Genomic DNA, 18,257 nt, shown 5'->3' with positions numbered 1-18,257 from the left:
AAGAACACTGAGTCTTTTGAGTTTTTATTGAAGATCCTGCTACTGTGTGGTGAGGTTTGCTCTCACAGGCTGCATGAGACACAAAACTGGAATAGCAGGAAGAGCTGTGGGTCAGGACTGACGGGTGCTGACAGAGATCTGGAGGAGCCTCAGATGGCCCCAGCCTGCTAGCGGCTGAGTGTGGGCAGCCTTCCCAAAACCTGAGCTGCAATGTCTAAAAGGCAATGAAACACCCCGAAGTGATGCCTATATTTCATGGTTTTTGTGTCGTCTTCCTCTTCTGAAACAGATCTGGCACTGTCGTCTTTAAAAAACAGCTAGAAATGTATTATCTTGGTTTCTCTCAGTCAACACAGATAGAGAAGGATAGCCTTGGCTTCCCTCAGTCAACAATACTATTCCTGTTTAACCATTTCTGCCTGCTTTCCCTTGTTAACTCTGGACTTTGTCCTCTCCTAATGAATGTGTATCAATGTTACAGAAACCTGTACCACAGAGGTAGCCTGCTACCTTTACTGTGCCTCTGAAATATCCCAAGGATTGAAGCGACCCATAGAGACTGAGATTTCTTTTTGTGTATAAAACAGTGTTTCAGCAGCCTTGGCTTGGGAGAGACTGATTAGGCTTTTCAGACAAGCATTTGGGCTGTACATACACATATGCATCTAATCTGTAGTTATCTATAGAGCATTCACACCTTCTGCTGTGATTTACAGCATCTTTCACTCATTCTCAAAGAGTTAGACTTCTAAAACAGGGAGAGAAGAGTAGTAAGGCTGAGGGCTACTTCTGATGCAGGTGGTGGATTGCACCCTGCCCGGGAGAATTGAAAGCTGTGGCAAGAGGCCCTCCCCACTGAGGTCTCAGTGGGTGGCTGCTGCCATGCTGGGCTTGCCCGCCTCCCCAGCTCAGGCTGAGCACAGAGCTGTCCGATGGAGCACTGAATTTTGCTACGGTGTTGGTAAATGTTCCAGGGAACTGCAAGGTGCGGGGAGCACATCACTGGCTAATTTACACACACTATTATATCCTTATTCCCATTTCATCAATAATTCCCAGCTTGGGTCATCACTTTTCTCTCTTGCCTCCCTCTCAGTCTATTCTCCTTCTCCATAAATCATGGGCTATTTTAGTGGAGCCAATAGGGAGCACAGAGGAGAAAGGTAAATGGACAAGAGACACATATTTTTTTTTTTTTTCCCAGTTGATTTTCAAAGCCCCCAAAAACCCCATGAACTGAGCCAACATCATGATTATTGGGAAGACAGATGATTTGAGCATTTGGATCTGTGGATTTTTTCATTTTACACCTCTTCTAACACCTCTTTTTTCTTCCTTCCTTCCTCCTGAACCAAGCTGTTAACAATTAAAAGGAATTATCTTCCCTCTGGTTTTGACTTGATTTTATTTGTGTTTATAGCAGTTTAGCTAACACGCTCCACTCAGGCAGCTGCAGGGAACAGGCCTGACTTCCACTGGACACTGAAAGCTCACGTTTCTCTCCAACTTGCGGGTTTTCTTTTAATTGGTCCCTTTTGGTTTCTAAGTGACTTGTTTTTCGTGCTGGCTAAATTTGCCAGACTGACAGCCCTGGAGACTTAGAGCTTCTGCAGGTCCCTGGGACAGGTAGGGCAGAGGCTGTGACTATGTGAGCTCTCCCCTCTGTTGCCTAGTGATTCTCCTCCAGCTCAACATCTGCCCTTACCAAGCAGAAACTTTCCTGCAATGCCTGTTTCTGCAGTACCTGTGGGCTGCCTCCTTCGGAGCAAGGTGGGTGATGGGGTTGAAAGGCATCCGCTGGGAGCGACAGCAGCCCCAGCAACTCTCATTGTCCACAACACAAAACACTTTTCCCAAGCAAATACTGTCTCACAATATTTGTGATCCAATTTGTGAAATCTGTGTTTATGCCAGCTTCAGGGAGGTTGAAGGCCCTGATTCTTATCACCTTTTTTCCTGCTTTGTATCTGTGCTAATGTTAGCTGTTCCCAGAGATGTTCTCATGCCCAGCTTGTCTCTGTGAACAAGCACTTGTGTTAGTGGAAAACTTACTTTCTTTTTAAACAGGATTTTCAAAGAATGAGCTTTATGCTGTCTTTACTTGTCACCTTAAAACATCCTCCTACCCCCAGGCATACAGTCACCCACATGCAAATGGGCGGAAGTGAATTAAATCCCCATGTTAACAGGTGTAACTCTTGCTCACTGAAGGCAGTTGGAATTTCTCACTGTTAGCTAGGGGTGAATTTGGCCTTTTTGCCAAACCACTAGACCAGGGTAAGTGGTTAAGTGCTCAGACAGTTTTTGTCATCTAAGCTACAAGTTTCCCATCATCTAAGCTGCAGGTCACCATATGTAATTTGCATAGCACATGTTTCCAGGTTGCAAAGGTCCCTGTTAGAGTCTCTGAAGTGTGCAAGACATGTAAAGTAAAAGCAGCTATTGCATGACAGGCTGACAGCAGGGTTGTCTTCTCTAATAATTTCTTGGTGTGTTAGGAAGCATAATTCATTATGCAGTGGAATGGGAAGTTTGGATAACATCTCCTCTTGCCCTGTATCATCTTTTAAACTGTAAGGAACTCTGATTTTTGCCCTAAGCATTTTCACTGAGAGGTAATTGTTACTGAGGAAGCTTCAGAATAATTTCCCTCAGTAAAGTCAATGAGAGTGCATCTGTCAAAGTTGTTAAATAATTTGGTGTATTTTTATGTTGCTCAACTTTGTGGTATGTGCAGATCTCTTGGTGAGTTCTCTATTTCATCCTCTTAGTTTTGAGGACATAGATGTCCTTGCTGCTTTGGAGGACTGTGTAGCCAACTGCAGGCATGAAGAAGTGGCCAGAGTATCAAGAAATGTAAACGAGTTACTTGACAAGATGTTGATAAGCTTCATTGCAAAAATGTGGTGAGTAGTAGGACTAACTTTTTCCTTTCTTTTCTTTTCTTGACCCCTCAGGACCTGCAAGCTCCGTGAGTGTCAAGCAGTGAATTATATCCTGGGTAGCTACCAGTGCATCATGAAGATTGACTTTATTTTTGCCCTCTCAAGGATCACGTGCTTTATGAATTCACTCTCTCCTCCATCTCACTACCACCTTCGTCAATATTGTCATCACTTCTAGGAAAACAGAATTTGAGGCTTTGGGCTTCAGCTCTGCCTTTCCTTCCTCCTGGGAACAACCAGTGTCACCGTTGTGTTCTACCAAAACAAATCACTGTGGGTTATTTTGCCCTTCACAATAGTACACCAGCTGGAGGAGTCACTTCTTATACCCTATAATTCTGAGACAAAAGCCTCTGGATCCTAAAGGATAACTGAGATCTTTCCTTCGGGAGGAGATATTTCCTCTTGGTCACGTGCACTTGCAATCTCACTTTCCACTTACTCTCCCTCGCTCTCTGTCACTCTCTGTGCTCTCTTCCTCTTCCCATTGGATTTAACATTTGGTGTTAACTGTTGGGTTCTCCTCCCAGTAGTGTGGCTTTTGTTTTTCTCCTAGGGAAGAGCAAATTCTTGAAACAATGGGCTTCACTCTGCAGTCTGTCTACTTCACCTTGAAGGTGAGTTTGCTGCTGGGCTCCTTGCTGGGTCTCTGTTTGGGTCTGGAGTTCATGGGCATCCCCAACCAGTGGGCCCGCTACCTCCGCTGGGATGCCAGCACTAGGAGCGAACTCAGTTTCCAGTTCAAGACCAACGTCTCTGCTGGGCTGCTCCTCTACTTTGATGATGGTGGTGTCTGTGACTTTCTTTGTCTGTCCCTTGTTGATGGGCGCATCCAACTCCAGTTCAGTGTGGACTGTGCGGAGACTACAGTTATCACAGATAAGCAGGTCAACGACAGCAACTGGCACTTCCTGATGGTCAGCCGCAATCACCTTCGGACGGTGCTAGTGCTGGATGGTGAAGCCAAGCCAGGTGAGGTGCGTCCACAGCGCCAGTATATGAATATCGTCAGTGACCTTTTTGTTGGTGGAGTCCCATTGGACATCCGTCCTGCTGCCTTGACCCTTGATGGTGTTCTGGGTGAGCCTCCGTTTCAAGGATTTATCCTGGATCTGAAATATGGCAACTCTGAGCCGCAGCTCCTGGGCAGTCAAGGGGTCCGACTGGAAATGGAAGGGCTTTGTGCAGAAAACCCTTGTGAAAATGGTGGCACTTGCTTCCTTTTGGATGGTGAGCCACACTGTGACTGCTCAGCCACTGGATATGCTGGCAAGCTGTGCTCTGAAGGTAAGAGAATACTTCCCTGCTTCCTGTTGATCTTTCTATAATCCAAGGTGTTAATTTATCACTTAGTAGGGCTAGGATTGAGCTCTTATCCCTGCTGGTGGCTATGAGAGGAATTAAAGTTCCACTGTTCTTTTTCCAGCTGGAAGTAATGAAATGGGAGTAGATAGCATGAACAATTGCAAAAAGTGCCTTTCTAAAGGGATGCTGCATTTGTAACAAGGGCAGATTTTCATGAGCAATTTATTAATAAGGGTAGAGAACATAAATTGGTAAATACAGAGCTACCCTATGTTGGTGTTGGTAAAAGCAGCAGTAAGAATTTATCTTAGCTATCTGGTTGAATTCCACTACCCTGTGTCCCTGAAAACTGAGTGAGCTGTTAGTAACAGGAGCTATGTATGTATGGCTAACATAACTGATTGACAGGACATTGGAAAAGTTATGCCATCTCTGATATTAGCTGTTGCTAGTCTGTGGAAGCCCCGTGCTCCCCCTCAACTGCTTGTATACTAATAGCTGAACAGCACCTTGATTGTTTTAGCATTCCTGATTAAATTGCTTTGGGACTTGCTGAACGATCTTAGTATTGCAAAGGGAAGAGGGATTTGAGTGTTTCTACATTGTTTCGTACCCTCTTTTAAAACTTCAGTTCAGAAGTTATAAGACATGCAAACCACATGATGAAATGTATTTCAGAGTTTTTTCCTTGGTCTTTAGCAGTGTGATGGTAATTAACTCTGTATGTGCAAGAGACTTAAGTCAACTGGAAATCCCAGTGTGAATTTGAGAGTCTCATCACAGTATTTTTTATGAGTTTGGGTTTAAACACAACAGTTTGTGCTTAAAACAAAGATGAAACCTGGGCAAGAAACATCCAATCTCAAGGAAAAAAAAAAAAACCTGAAATTTTGTCAAAATGGAGATACTTGCAATCATATTTTATCACAACTAGCATTTGTTTACTTCTTTTGGCAATGGAATATAGATTAACTGGAATTTAGTATGCAGAATGTGAGAAGTGCTGAAAATAAAGTCCCCATACTGTTGATATGTAAGCAAAAAGCCCTACAGAAATACTATGTAAATGCAGCTCTACGTTTATGGTATAGATGGAGGAGCAAACATGTTTTTATAAGAAGGGAAAGTTTGGAAAATAAACATGACCTCCATATGTGCATTAATTTTAAGGTGCTATTAATGATAACAGAAAATTTGGCTTTATATCAAAATATTACAGTAATAGTGCATGATCATTAGATAGGAGGTGTGAACCTGTGAAGTGCTGAGCACCAGAATTCTTCCTGGCTATTTGCTCTGCACTGATCAGATCCAAACCAATAATGAGCCAGAACTATCTTCTGTGCTTGAGCCATGAGTTATGTGGAGCTGCAGAGACTGACTTCAGTAGCTGGGCTGCTGGGCCCAATCCTCATATGCTTACAGAACAAGCACACCTCAAGTCTAAATGCCAGTTTTGGGTGATGGAAGATTGCAAGAGCCACACAGGCATGTGGACCCTGAAACATAAAGATATAAGCCTCTTTCTACTGCTGAGCTAATGGATCCAGACGCCACAGGGAGCTGCTAAAGACATCAACAGCATATGGTTTTCAGTGAATGCCTTGAGAAAATACTGTAAGTGAGCAAGGCTTCCATGTACCTGTGGGGCAATTGTGAGAGCTCTAACTAGGGCTCGGGTGGTGGAATTTCTGTGTTTCCTGGGTGGGTGGAGCAATATGAAATCCATCTTCTAATGAATAGAGGAATATTTCTGTTGTAGACATCACGGATCAAGCAGTGCTATTGTTACCTTTTGAAGCCATGCGTCATGATTGCTGTTTGTTTCTTATAGTGATTCATCAGTTTCCAGCCCAACCTTCTATTAAGGGTGAGCAAAGAAATTTGTCACGATGCACCTTTTTTTAGTAAACATTTTTAACTCACTGTTAGCTGTGTTCTGTTCACTCACACAGAAGATGCTGTGCAGAGAATTTTTCCAATGGAACAAATGTAGAGATTTCCACAAACAGTCATTACCTTGTCTGGTTCTTCAATTTTCTCTTGTATTACTTCATGGTGTATATTTGGTTTATGTTAGAATTTTATAATCAACACTGTTTTCTGCCTCCTTTATGCTGCAGCAGTGGTGATTTCTGTGTGTTAAATGCTGTCACCCAAAAATGTTACAGTGTCTGTCCAGATTGTAAAAGAAGGAGAAAACAAAAGAAAAGTTGTTTAGTAAGTGGAAACAAGCAGACAAAGAAAAGTGGTAAGGAAACAAAACAGGAACAAAGTTAAGTACAGCTAACTGCTTATCTGACTTTGAAAAATGTAGCAAACTCCAAAGATGCTCTCTTTCAATTCCATGAGTGTCGCGGAACCTCCACTGATGAACAGTGGGATGTGGTAGGAATGGCAGAACTGGATGCAGGCTCTTCCTGCCTGTGACTGGATTTGTCATTAACCAACTTGTATTTTCTTTGTTTGCTTTTTTTCCAAGAGATTGAGGTGTTTGTTGTCAGAACTGTTCCCTTTTGTTTTGTTTCCTTATCCTGCCTCTGGGTATTTGCAGAAATAACATGGTGGTTTTATTGCCAGTCTCATTTTTAAAAAGATGTGCTCTTTCAAATAGTTATCAACAACTCCCTTTTGGGGGGCATCCTTAACTCCATTACAGTATTTACTAGTCTGTAGTCTGTGTGCATATTTTCATTTTGTCACCAGAGTTAGCTCTTTTACTGGGAACTGATGGGATCCAATCAATAACAGCTTCTGTTTGAACAGCTAAATGCAATATGTACCTTTTTAATAATGAGTTCTCTCGACAGTGTCCAGGCCATTACTTGGCTATTGACTGATACCTATGTCTGCAGATGGTAAAACCACAGCAACATCATTTATTCTGTGGCCAGAGAAATAAGAAATAAATAGAGAGTGGAACCTGTTGATTCTGTACTGTGACAGAATGAAGGCCCATTTACAGTACTAGGGGTTACTGTAACGCAGAGTGCAGTTCCAGTTATGGTGAACCTCAGCAGAGAACAACCATTCCATACTGAGACAAAACTGTAAATCCTCTCCAGAATGTGCCCCTGACATGCAGAAAGATTTTTGGCACTTAAGGTGCACACAGAGTTACCAGGATTGTGTATGTCATGGTAGCTAGATGCCTAGATGGGTAGCTGAGCAGGTCATTGCTGGTCAATCATACATTGCAAGTATGATTTCTGTGTCTGAGTGTGTACAGTGGGAGTGCCAATGTGTGCACACTTTGAAAGGTTTGGCTCTTTTGAATAAAATGTGATACTGTTTTTATTGCAGTTGGAGTAAACTGGTTCAGGGTCTGTAGGGTGCAAAGGACAGCTGATCTGAGTATCAATTAATTTGTATGTTTCTGGGCAATGTGGCGTTAGACATGAAAGCTGAAGTAAAAGACACCTTCCCCCCTAATAAACCTCATCAGTCTTCGTGGGATCAGGCTGCTGCCAAGAGAGTGAGGATCCTGTAGAATTTGAGCAGCACAGTTACATTCACATCACCAGAAAGAAAAAACAAAAAACCCCAGCCCTCCCCCCTCCAAACCAAACAACAAAACCTTCCCCACGCAAATTTTGAAAACTGTGCTGCTGTAGCAGCCCGATGAGCATGTTCATATCTGCTCATTCAGGATCACACTGTCTTCCTTAGTCTGCAAGAAATGTTCTCTTCCTCTGACATGGCAGTGTAGAGGGTGAGTTCACTAATGCGGACAGTGTGAGTGCAACGTTGTACATACAAGAGTATTTTGGCCCAAAGACCTCACCAGCCTCCCTAGGACCCTTCTGGACTTTGTGAGGAAAGGTGAACAGAAGACATGTTTAGAAATGACTTTAACTCTGCTTGTAGTTGCAGAACCAAGATGTTGATGTGATCACCAGCTTCACAAAGCACTATGCTGAAGCCTTTGTGTTGCCTGCAGGGGCTGTTTCTAAACGAAGCCTGAATAGGGGCTTGATTGCACCTCTTCCCTTGATTACAGAGCAAGATTTCCTGGGGATGCTGCCTGCTGAATGACAGAGGAGCCCGTTGCTCTGTAATTATCACACTTTTAACTGCAGCGGGAACAGATTTTTCTATAGACCCTCAGCTTCGTTTAAAGCGACAAGTTGCTGCAGGATTTATCCTCCACCTGCCCGTTCAGAGCAGCCCAGTTTTGGCTGTATCTAAAGGGACTGCCTAGCCTCACTTGCAATCACTGTATCTCCCTGCCAGCCACCCCAAACTTTGTAATACTAAGGGCTAATTTGGCGCTTTGCCATGAGCCTGATGGGTACACTTAATCTGCATATGCATTTACATATATTTTGTAATCAGAAACAAATGAACATGACCATAATATTTGCTTCCACTTGCATATTCCTTGATAGATGAATATAAATTGGTTGTTGTTGAATTCACTAGCAATAAACAGCTGCAGACCCTTCATTTGGTTTTGTGCTCTGCTGTTCTAGAGGACAGCAGGCAGTTCTGGGACACACTTTGGGGGGGCCCTGATCTTCACTCACCAGTGCAAAACTCCAGAACTGATGGTTTCCAAAGACTGGAGTAAATATTGCAAGGGGTAAATCTGCTGTTTTATGACACTTCTTATGCCCCAGCTCTGGCCATTGGGCAGAAGGCTGGTAAGAACTCTGCTCGTGACTTAGTTTTGCAGCAATTTGTTTTCCCCCATCTCTTTCTCTTGCTTATTCTTCCTGGTTTAAGTTCCTTTGGTTGTATTTAAAATAGTAATCTTTTTCCAGTCTGGTTGTAGTTTTTTGATGCATTGCCAGGTGAGCACCAGAGAAAGATGATGTGTTAAGATATTAATTAATGTTTATAAAGTGCTTTGATACTCCAAAGTGCAGTTTAAACACCATTTGTTATTCTTAATAATAAATATTAAAACTGAGCAGGAGCCACAGAATATCAATTTGGATCCTACATATCCCTTCACAGAAATGGCCTAGGACCCATCTCCCCGCACTAAGCGTGTACTGCCTGCAGTTCCAGACCTAGCTGGATTTGTTTTGTACCCTCCCCTCCTTTTAATGCAGGGGAGCCACAGAGAGATTACAAGCCCCTGTACGGAGTGTGCCATTGATTCAAACAGTCTAGCTGCAATACATGCTGACAGCTATGTTTTTATTCTTTCACTCTTCTGTATTATAGATGACCATGAGGCTACAATCCTTTTCTGCTTGATTGCAGATCAGCTGCAGACCTCAGGCAACAGATAAGTTATAGCCCTCAGTTAGGCAAAGCTTGTCCATCTTTGCTGAAATGAAGCAAAAAGGAAATTGCCTTTTGGTATGAGGTGGAACCGGTGAAGAACGAGAACAATTTGTAGGCAAGAAGGAGGTAGGAAAACAGGGTGAGGAGAAACAGGATCAAAATGTTACTTTATAGAAGAGTAAGCCATAGTTCACATCGTTTGTTTACGGCACCTGTTCTGTCTTTGTTTTACCTGCCTGATAGCATAAGAGAACAATTCTTAGCTATTGCAAAGAGTAGATTTGAATGGGCTGAGTGAGCTTCTGGAGGACTAAATCTAGCTGGAGTCTGGATACCAGCTTCCTCTGTCAGCCCGTAGACCAGCCTGCTGGCTCCTGCTCTTTCCCAAAATGTGCACACCTAGGATCTAAACTGGAATTTTTGGATGTTACTAAATAAATATTTAAATAAAAGTAATAATAATAATTACAAAAGTGAACGGAGCCAGAAATTTCTCTTTCCAACTTATGGACAGGAGGTAATTTGATTTCAGAAAGAAGGTTTATTTTCCTTTGGTTTTGTCCTAAAAGAAAAGGTGTGTGGGGGGGAATTTTGATCAATTATTACTGTCCAGGCTTTTGCTGAGCTAGGCAGCCTGTCATGGAGGTCAATCAGCGGTAAATATAGCCCCAAGCAAGACAGCACAGGCTGTAGCCTTGTTTTTATCCTTATTCCAGGGTGGAGGTGTGCAGGTCATTTGCCACAGGCTAATTTTTGTTAAGGTTTGGTAGAAGATGGAGGGAGATACTCCTCCCAGATACCTTGCTGGAAACGGTGCGACAAAGCTACAGGGAAAGAAGAGGAGGAGGAACACACCTGTCCAGCAAACTCCAGCACTACTAAGAGAAGAGGAGTCTCTGCACATCGACCTCAGCACTGAGTGCTCCCGGATGCGGGAGAAGGTGGTAATCCATGTGATGAAATGGTTGAGCGGCCACCTGTCCTGGGCCAACTTCTGATTTCACTTTACCTCATGTTCCTTTGCTGACCCACTTTGAACTTGATGGATATCAAAGCTTCTTTCTCTCTCTATAGAAAGCAAGGCAACTGCCATGTTATTGCTGTCCAGGGACAGCAATGTGACTTTTGGGTGTATGTGTGTGTGTCTCCCACAATCCTTCATTGCAGACAGGCTCACTGCCATTGTAAACCTACCCTGCAGAGCAAAGCACTTGCCCTTCTTCAGTCTGCAGACAGGTCCAGGAGCTGTCAGCTGGGTGCAAAACAGCCCAAGGGCTGAGAGAGGTAGGTGTGGGGAGGTAGGGAGGACTGTGGAGATCACAGGCTACTTGAAGCAGAATTTATTTGTATTTTAATGTGTTTGACCTGAAGTTGGGCTGGGACCTGGGTACACTGGATTCACAGTCTGTGTTGCTGACAGTGTTGCCAGTCATGCTATGTCAGCTGTCCTGCTTGCATATACACTTGCTCACTTCATTATCCTGAGAGAGGACCAAAGTATAACGTGTAAAGAAAGTGGACTGGGGCAGCAGAACTTGGATGGTCCAGTCATAAGAGCATTAGAATGTAAGAGACTAACTTCTGTTTCTGCCACAGGCTTCCTGCGTCCCCAGGGTGATTTGCTGGCAGACTAAAGGACTCAAGATTGAATCAACTGACCTTTGTTTGCAGGGGATAGGATATGTACTTGGTTACCCTCTGTGTCTCAGTTTCTATATCTGAAATATGTGCTTCCTGTATTCTAGGTATTAAGAATCCCATATGTTCTGTATGACAGTGGTAGAGACATAAAAATACCTTAGGAGGACAGGTAAATTCATAAGCACCCAGTAAGCTGACCTGATTTGTCAATTTTCCAACTAGGCTTGCAGTTAGAAATTAAGGTGTCTTTCCTTGTTAAGTGGCCATCTTTGAGGAGAGTTCCTCATCTTTCCTTTCAACTGAAATCTCCCCATTTCCTGCTGCTTTGTGCAGTGTCACATTATGAGTACTCAGGTCCTTCCCAGGCCAGGCTGCAGTTGTGCTGGTCAAGACAGAGCCCAAGCAGCAGTGTAGCTTCTTCCCTGTCGCGTGACACAGAGCAGATGCTGCACTGCAGGGTGCTGATGTGAGCAATGGGGAAAGGAGAGCTTTTGACTCTTTTTTTTTTTTTTTTTGTATCTGTCTCATGTGCTCCACTAACTTCCCCGAAATGCCCTCTGTCATGAACCTCAGGCACTGATCAGATGCTTTTTCTTGTGCGGTGAGCCACCTCTGTCTACCTGTCTGCACTGGCAGTCTCCATGCTGTGGCTGGTGGTTCCAGCCTGCTCCTTTCACCCACCATGCTCAAGACTTGCCTTGACCTTGTGCTGTCAGGGAAAGCGAAGTGTAAAAGGCTACCAGAGCAGAACGGCAGAGTTTGCACTTCTTCTGTTCCCATAGAAGTCATTGCATAAAAAGTAGGACAAGAGAGAAAAAAGCCCGTTGGGTTGGTTTTGAGTGTTTAATTAGCCCAAAGCTGGCAAGTGTTTTGTGGTTCTAAGGCACTGAAAGGGTAGCTGAAATATTCTTTCTTTTCCTGTTAACTCTTGTCAACACAACTCTAACTGTTTATTAGATACAACGGGTATATTTGTAGCTGGTCTGCAGTTTGCAATGTCGGCCAAGGAGGAAAGGGGTACTTGGCTCTCAGGATTTTGCTCTGAGGTGTGATCTTCCTGCTCTCACTCATGGAATTTGACCAGTAGAGTAACTTGAATGAATATAATTGACTGGCTTTGGCTCTGAGTATTTGACAGAGACCCTTATCAGAAAGAAAGAAGCAGTTCATTGGTAGATGTAGAAATTTGAGCTATAGGTTAAAATCAGGCTTCAATCTCTAATGTTGCTGGCAGGCCCCAGAGTTTGCTTGGCTGCTGCATTTATTCAGAAGCCTTTCTCAGACCTCTGTAGTCTCTTGGGCAGATTTTCATTTCTTCTCAGTTTGTTGCCTTAGTACTTGAGAAAAATGACACTGTCTGAGTTTTCCAAACCTCTGGTGTGTTTCCACGGGCATGTGTTTCCACAGGCATGTGTTTTATTTTCTGGTCTTTCCTGCTGTTTCCATCCTGCCAGCTTGGCTTTCAGGGTCAGAGTGCCCCTTAGTACCTTTCTCCTTAAGGTAATATAGGAGAAATCCTTGGAGCTAAAGGCAGGTTTGTCCACTGAGGCTGGTCAGAAACCACAGTTCAGGCAGAAGATGGATAACAGAGATGAGAGCGGCTTGTGTTGTGATCTGAGAATTTCATAGCTCAGTGGCGTTTGCAGCTAAATTCCTTAAGCTCCATTCTGTATGTGGCAGAAAATATATTGCTTATATTCCCCAAAGAATTTTTTTTAAATGGGGAAGAAGGATATGGAATCATTCCTTAATAAAATGCTGTTAAAAAAAGAAGGGAAAAAAGAAAGAGGTGAGGTTTGTGAATAGGAAAGGAGATTAAATTTCTTGTCTAGGACCACCTAAAAGAAAAAGCTGGGAAACTAGCCAGAATTTCTGTGCTTTTTCTTCTGTCTTTTGCCTTTTCCTCTGTGGCTCCTGTGAGAGCTGCCCTGGGACTCAGTGCGGTAGGAGGCAGGGGGCTGTGCAAAGGGACCACCCTGCATGATGCCCACCAGACCTCTGGTGTAATTGGAGATCTGTGTAGGTCACTGTTATTCACAGAGCTTTGACTTTTAAGGAAGATAACAGGAGATCAATGAACATAAAAAAATATGGATTGGATATAGCGCCATCATGAAGCACTAGCATTGTAACATCTCTCAGGATAACCAGAGCTAGGCGTGTGTTTATATTGGCGTCAAAGATGAGGTGCAACTCCTACAGGTATATCTAGGTGAAATTTTGATCAGTTGTGTCATCACAGCAGCTTGGAATGTAGTCATATGATGGTGGTGGTATGGCTATAGGATTATTATTGGATAGAAGATCCTCTGAGAAAACACTGGATGCTGCAGAAAATGGCAAAATCCTTTTTCTTTAGAGTTCCTCTAGTGGGCACTGTGCTGTTGGAGATCTGATTTTTTTTTTTTTTTTTTTTTTTTTTGTGTGTGTAGTCATTGAAAACGAAAAAGAAATTAGGAAAACAGAAATTAGGGCTCCCATGATTGAATTGTAATTTAGGTTACTGGCTTAGCTATCTCCTCCTAAATTCTCCATTTTCCTTCATTACTTAAGATGAAATACTCAGCTGTGTCTTGTGCAGCAATGAACACATTTACAACAAATTCCCAAACCTGCTGGTTTTGAACAGGTATGAAACCTATATGCCTGTACACTTTATCTCTACTTTGCATCTTACACATAAATGTATCTGTAAGGCTGTCTGGTTTTTTGACTGACCTATCTTGTGGCACATTCAAATGAAATATGTGTGAAGCAACATTTTGACCAGCTAAGACACATCTGAATAAGACAGCTTGGAAATGTTTTCCTCATGAGAAATAGTGGTTTCATTCAAATCAAAATATTTAGGAAAAAATACTGATTTTGATGACAGTCTGCAGAAAAAGCGATATTTTTATTTTTTAGAATTTCTGGATTCTGACTTTGTTTAAAATGTAATCTATATCAATTTCACATATATTTCTAGCTTATTTTATAACTTACTGGCATTATTGTCCTTAACATATACCTATGACTGATGAGCTGCAATATATCACAAAAACGTCAAAGTGTTTTAAGGAAGGGCCAAATGCTCCCACATGGACTAAAAAGCTCTAATGAAAACCAGTGGACTCAGCCCCACTGTGCTACAACTGTGGGAACCATTAGGCTCAGAAGTGGGGGCAAAAGGAGACCTAAGTATAGGTTGGACTTGACCAGAGAGGAGAACAGATTTCCAGCCCGCAGACAGTGAGCGGAGCCTGGAGCACAGGTAGGGCGATGAGTCAGATCGATGCCCTTTGAAACCTCCCAGGAGGGAAGAGTGGCGTGAAGCACTGTTATCATTTAAGTTCATTGGAAGTGACAGATCTGTAGGTACTGCTGCTTGTCAAGAGCACTACAGGAAGGGCCCAAGGAATGATCATGGATGGACAGGACTTGGTAGATTATTCCCCATTTGACTTCTCAGATGTGCCAGTATCATTGAACAGTGCAGTCTCTGAACAGTGACAGTGAAGGCAGCAAGGCTGCATATATTAAAGAAGAATATGAGTGGCTGGGATTATCAGCAGTTTAGTCTTTAGCTTTTTAGTGTGTTGGATTGAACCTAAGTAGTTTGCAGTGTAGCTGGACCTGAGGACTAGGCAGCAGGCATTCCCAAAGAAGAAAATAACAAATACCTCTCTGTGCAAGAAATGCTCTTTGAAACATAGCCAACCCAAGTTGAGATTTGGGCTGTATGAGCAAGGCTCTGTCTATGAAAATCTCTTGGGAACTGCACTAGTATGTCATGACAGCAATTCTTGAACCCTGGGGTGTTTTTCCTGTCATTGCTGCTGCCAGTGTGGTGACTCCCAGTTTGCCTGAGGCAAAAGATAGCTAAACCAAAGTCCTAAGTAACAGATCCTCTATCTCGGGAGAACAATTGGCTGTGATTTCAGACTTCATTTGTCAGTGGTGTTTAATTATAGCCCTGCTACTACATACAGTGGAGGTCACTGCTCTGTTGTAGGTCTATTTAATGTTCCCTCTGGCCTTAAAAATCTTTGAATCTATATCCCACTATTTTGGGGCATTTGTAACAGTCTCCACTGTTTGTTTTTTTTTTTTTTTCAGAGCTGAAATTGCTTAAGTTTTGACAAAATGTTGCTGTTGGAAAGCTGACTAAAACAGTTTAAGCCACTTTTCAGGTCTGGGAGTGAAACAAAATGTAGGTTTCATCTGTTTTAGTTTCTATCCTTACACTTGCTCAGTTGTTTTCTTCTTGTGAATGGCTGGCGGACTGTGCTGCAGTGTGGGTACGTGAACTATTTGAACTGGCAGATACTGTATCTTTAATAAGCTGTTCTATAGGAAATACATCATATGTAAAGATCATTGTTTAAAATGGTTTCTTGCACATCTGGTCATGTAAATAGTATTCAACTTAAAATTAACCTCATACACCAAGTCCTCTTTAGTCAGGCAAAACCTTCTTTCATACTGATGAAAGATGTACTTAATTAAGAACTAACCCCAAATCTATTTAGATTTGTTGATCTTGTCAGTTGACAAGACAAAAATACTTCTTTTAAGTCCGATTTTGAAAAGTGATTCAGGCATCTTGGAGTCTTGTGACTGATTTGGGTTTCTAAATAATAGTTTTGATCATTTTACCTTTGCATTGTATTTATTTTCATCCTTTTTCACCTCTAAAAATTTGGCCCAAAGAGCATATTTCTTTATGAGATTCTTTCCTTACTTGTGTTTGCCTTTAATAATTTTAGTGATCTGATACCAAACTAAAACCAAGACCATTCAGATGCTCTTTTATAAAACTGAGCAAAGAAGGAAAATTAATTGCAAAAATCCTGCTTTAATAAGATGTTAAAGTTGTGTATTTCAGAATTAAATGGTAGTACCTGCTACAATCAAAATGCCACATGGTATCCATTCAAATGTGCTTCAGGCATCCTGCACTTGAATTGTGTGCAAGGCAGGAAAATAAGAGCTAAAACGCTGTCAGGTTAATAATAAATTGTGCATACATGTGGCACATTTCATCGGAGTATTCCTAAGCATCTCACAACTACTGATAAATCAGTCAGCCTTCACATCGCTCTACCACACTGAAATGCATGTTATCTCCATTTTACTGATGGCAAAACTGAGAGGCAAGCAGAATGTGAATTATTGAAGGGTATCAAGTCAGGAGCTGCCTGAGGTGGGATTGGAATCCAGAATTCTAAATCCTAAGTATTAAACTATATAGTAGTTCATCTAGTTTTATACAAGTGTGTTAGAAAGGCCAATAATACTGTGGTTTACATTGAATGTGAAGCTAAAAATGGGTCTTTGGATTTCAGGGATTCTTGTAAAATTTCAGTTGATTGAAAGAAGGATATCTTTTTATTCTTTCTGGTGCAATGGATTGTCCATATCCAAGAAATTCTGCCCTTTGTGGCAGTGGTTGCGTAACTGTCCGCTGAAACCATCTTGAACCAGCTTGTTCCCTACCTCTTGCCAATGTGCTGCACTATTTGGACTATGCTTTATGGATTCCTCTGTTTAGTGTTGGTTATAGTCAGCAATGAGGAAAAATAAATTTGTAGCAATAAAAATTTTAGCTGATTTTGCCCATCTGTGGTTTACGTGCTTTTCAATATAACTTTTCAAAACAAGGATGAGAAGATCCAATTCCTTTAAACGTTTCCCATAGAGATAGTTTTATGATTTCCCCAAAAATACCAAAATGAAACACTAATTTCAAATCTTTGAATGCTTTACGGAACATCCCCTTGGATGGAAGGCGACAAGATAAAGTGTAATAGGGTCTTACACTTCCTATCCCTTCTGCATTTCTGCAAACTTGCCAAGGTGATGCTCTTGTGTAACCTGCTCTTATGTGCTGGGCTTCCAGCTGAGGGATAGATCTGACTTTATACAAGGTTGTTCATATGTAATGGAGACAGAAGAGTTTTTGATTGGACTCTTGTTTTGTTTGGTTATTTTGAGAGAAGATCACATGGGAAAATGAATTCCTGAAAAGACCTGGGCTTTTTGTGTTTGCTCTCTTTGAGCAGCTTAAAAAGAATACTTTAGAAGAGTTCTTTCTTCCATATTTGTTGCCCGAAGTCTCTTCTTTAGACACTGAAAATAGTTCCAGTATGTCCCATTTCTAGTGTTACCCTTGAAAACAAAGTTGCCTAGCAAACCACAGGCACCCAAGTGAGCAGAAAGTTCTGCATGGAAGGAAGATGGGGCATGATGACCTATGGGTGGGGCTTATTCTGGAAACAATAACTTAATGAGAAGACTTGAGTAGAGGCTCTTTAGCCCAAAAGTGTTCTCTCATTTTCTGTGTAATCATGACATGTTGCGCTTAACCATACTGTCCTCCAACAGATACTGTTTTACTGCATAGCAGCAGGAGTGTGAGTAGGACTCCTGCTCAGGGGTAACTAACAGTTCTCACCTGGCACTTATTACAGAAGCAGTTTAAATTAAATTATTAGACGCTGTAAGCATTACTTATGGATTATTTTAATGCAGTGCACAACAGAATTTAATCATTGGTTCTGTGAAGAAGCACATTACTAGAATTCCTTCCAGTCTGTAATAAAACTCATCAGCAGAACTAGGCCAGAAGGAAACAGATCTAAACTAACAGGCAATGCCAAGATCAGGAGTGACATTTGTTGTTAGTGCTGTCAAAGTGGATCCCTCAGTGGATCATACTCACAGAACAGAGAGCAGCCAGTCCAGACTGAGATGTGTTGTTAGAGCTATGAGCTCCATGATAGATGGTTGGAGAGCGGTGCTCAGACCTGTGACTGTGTGGATCTTTTCCTTAAATCTTTCTGTCAGTCTTTCATAAGCCAAACCACACCGAAACACCAACACTCCAGCTGTTCCTTCTTCAGAGCAGAATACGATGGGTTGATTTTTGTAGCTGTTGTGGCGCTGTTGCTTTTCACTGCTTTTCCTCCAGCCTAATTGTCCCATCCAGGCTTGACCCTGGCTCTTGGGGCTCATCACTCTGTTGAGAGTAGGAAGGAAGCAGATAGCACTCTTTCACACTGATCCTTGTTCCTCTTGACCCCAACCCTAATGTGGTAGATAGAGGAGGCTGATTTCAGGAAGGGGAAGTAGAGTGAGAGAGATGACGTG

At 42.3% G+C, this 18,257-nt stretch overlaps 1 protein-coding gene across 1 annotated transcript in view; it reads left to right on the top strand.

The window, feature by feature from the left end:
• Positions 1-3,487: 3,487 nt before the first annotated feature.
• NRXN3 (neurexin 3) overlaps positions 3,488-18,257 on the top strand; it is a gene marked incomplete at its 5' end in the record, with an annotated part of 994,726 nt that continues 979,956 nt past the window's right edge. Inside the window, one exon of the mRNA XM_082000671.1 lies at positions 3,488-4,232. Within this exon, the coding sequence (XP_081856797.1) occupies positions 3,524-4,232 (709 nt within the window). The remainder of the gene's footprint in view (positions 4,233-18,257) is intronic.

The sequence above is a fragment of the Phaethon aethereus genome, assembly GCF_964289735.1.
Source record: "Phaethon aethereus genome assembly, chromosome: 5".
NCBI classification, from domain to species: domain Eukaryota; kingdom Metazoa; phylum Chordata; class Aves; order Phaethontiformes; family Phaethontidae; genus Phaethon; species Phaethon aethereus.
This window is presented reverse-complemented; position numbering and strand designations above follow the sequence as displayed.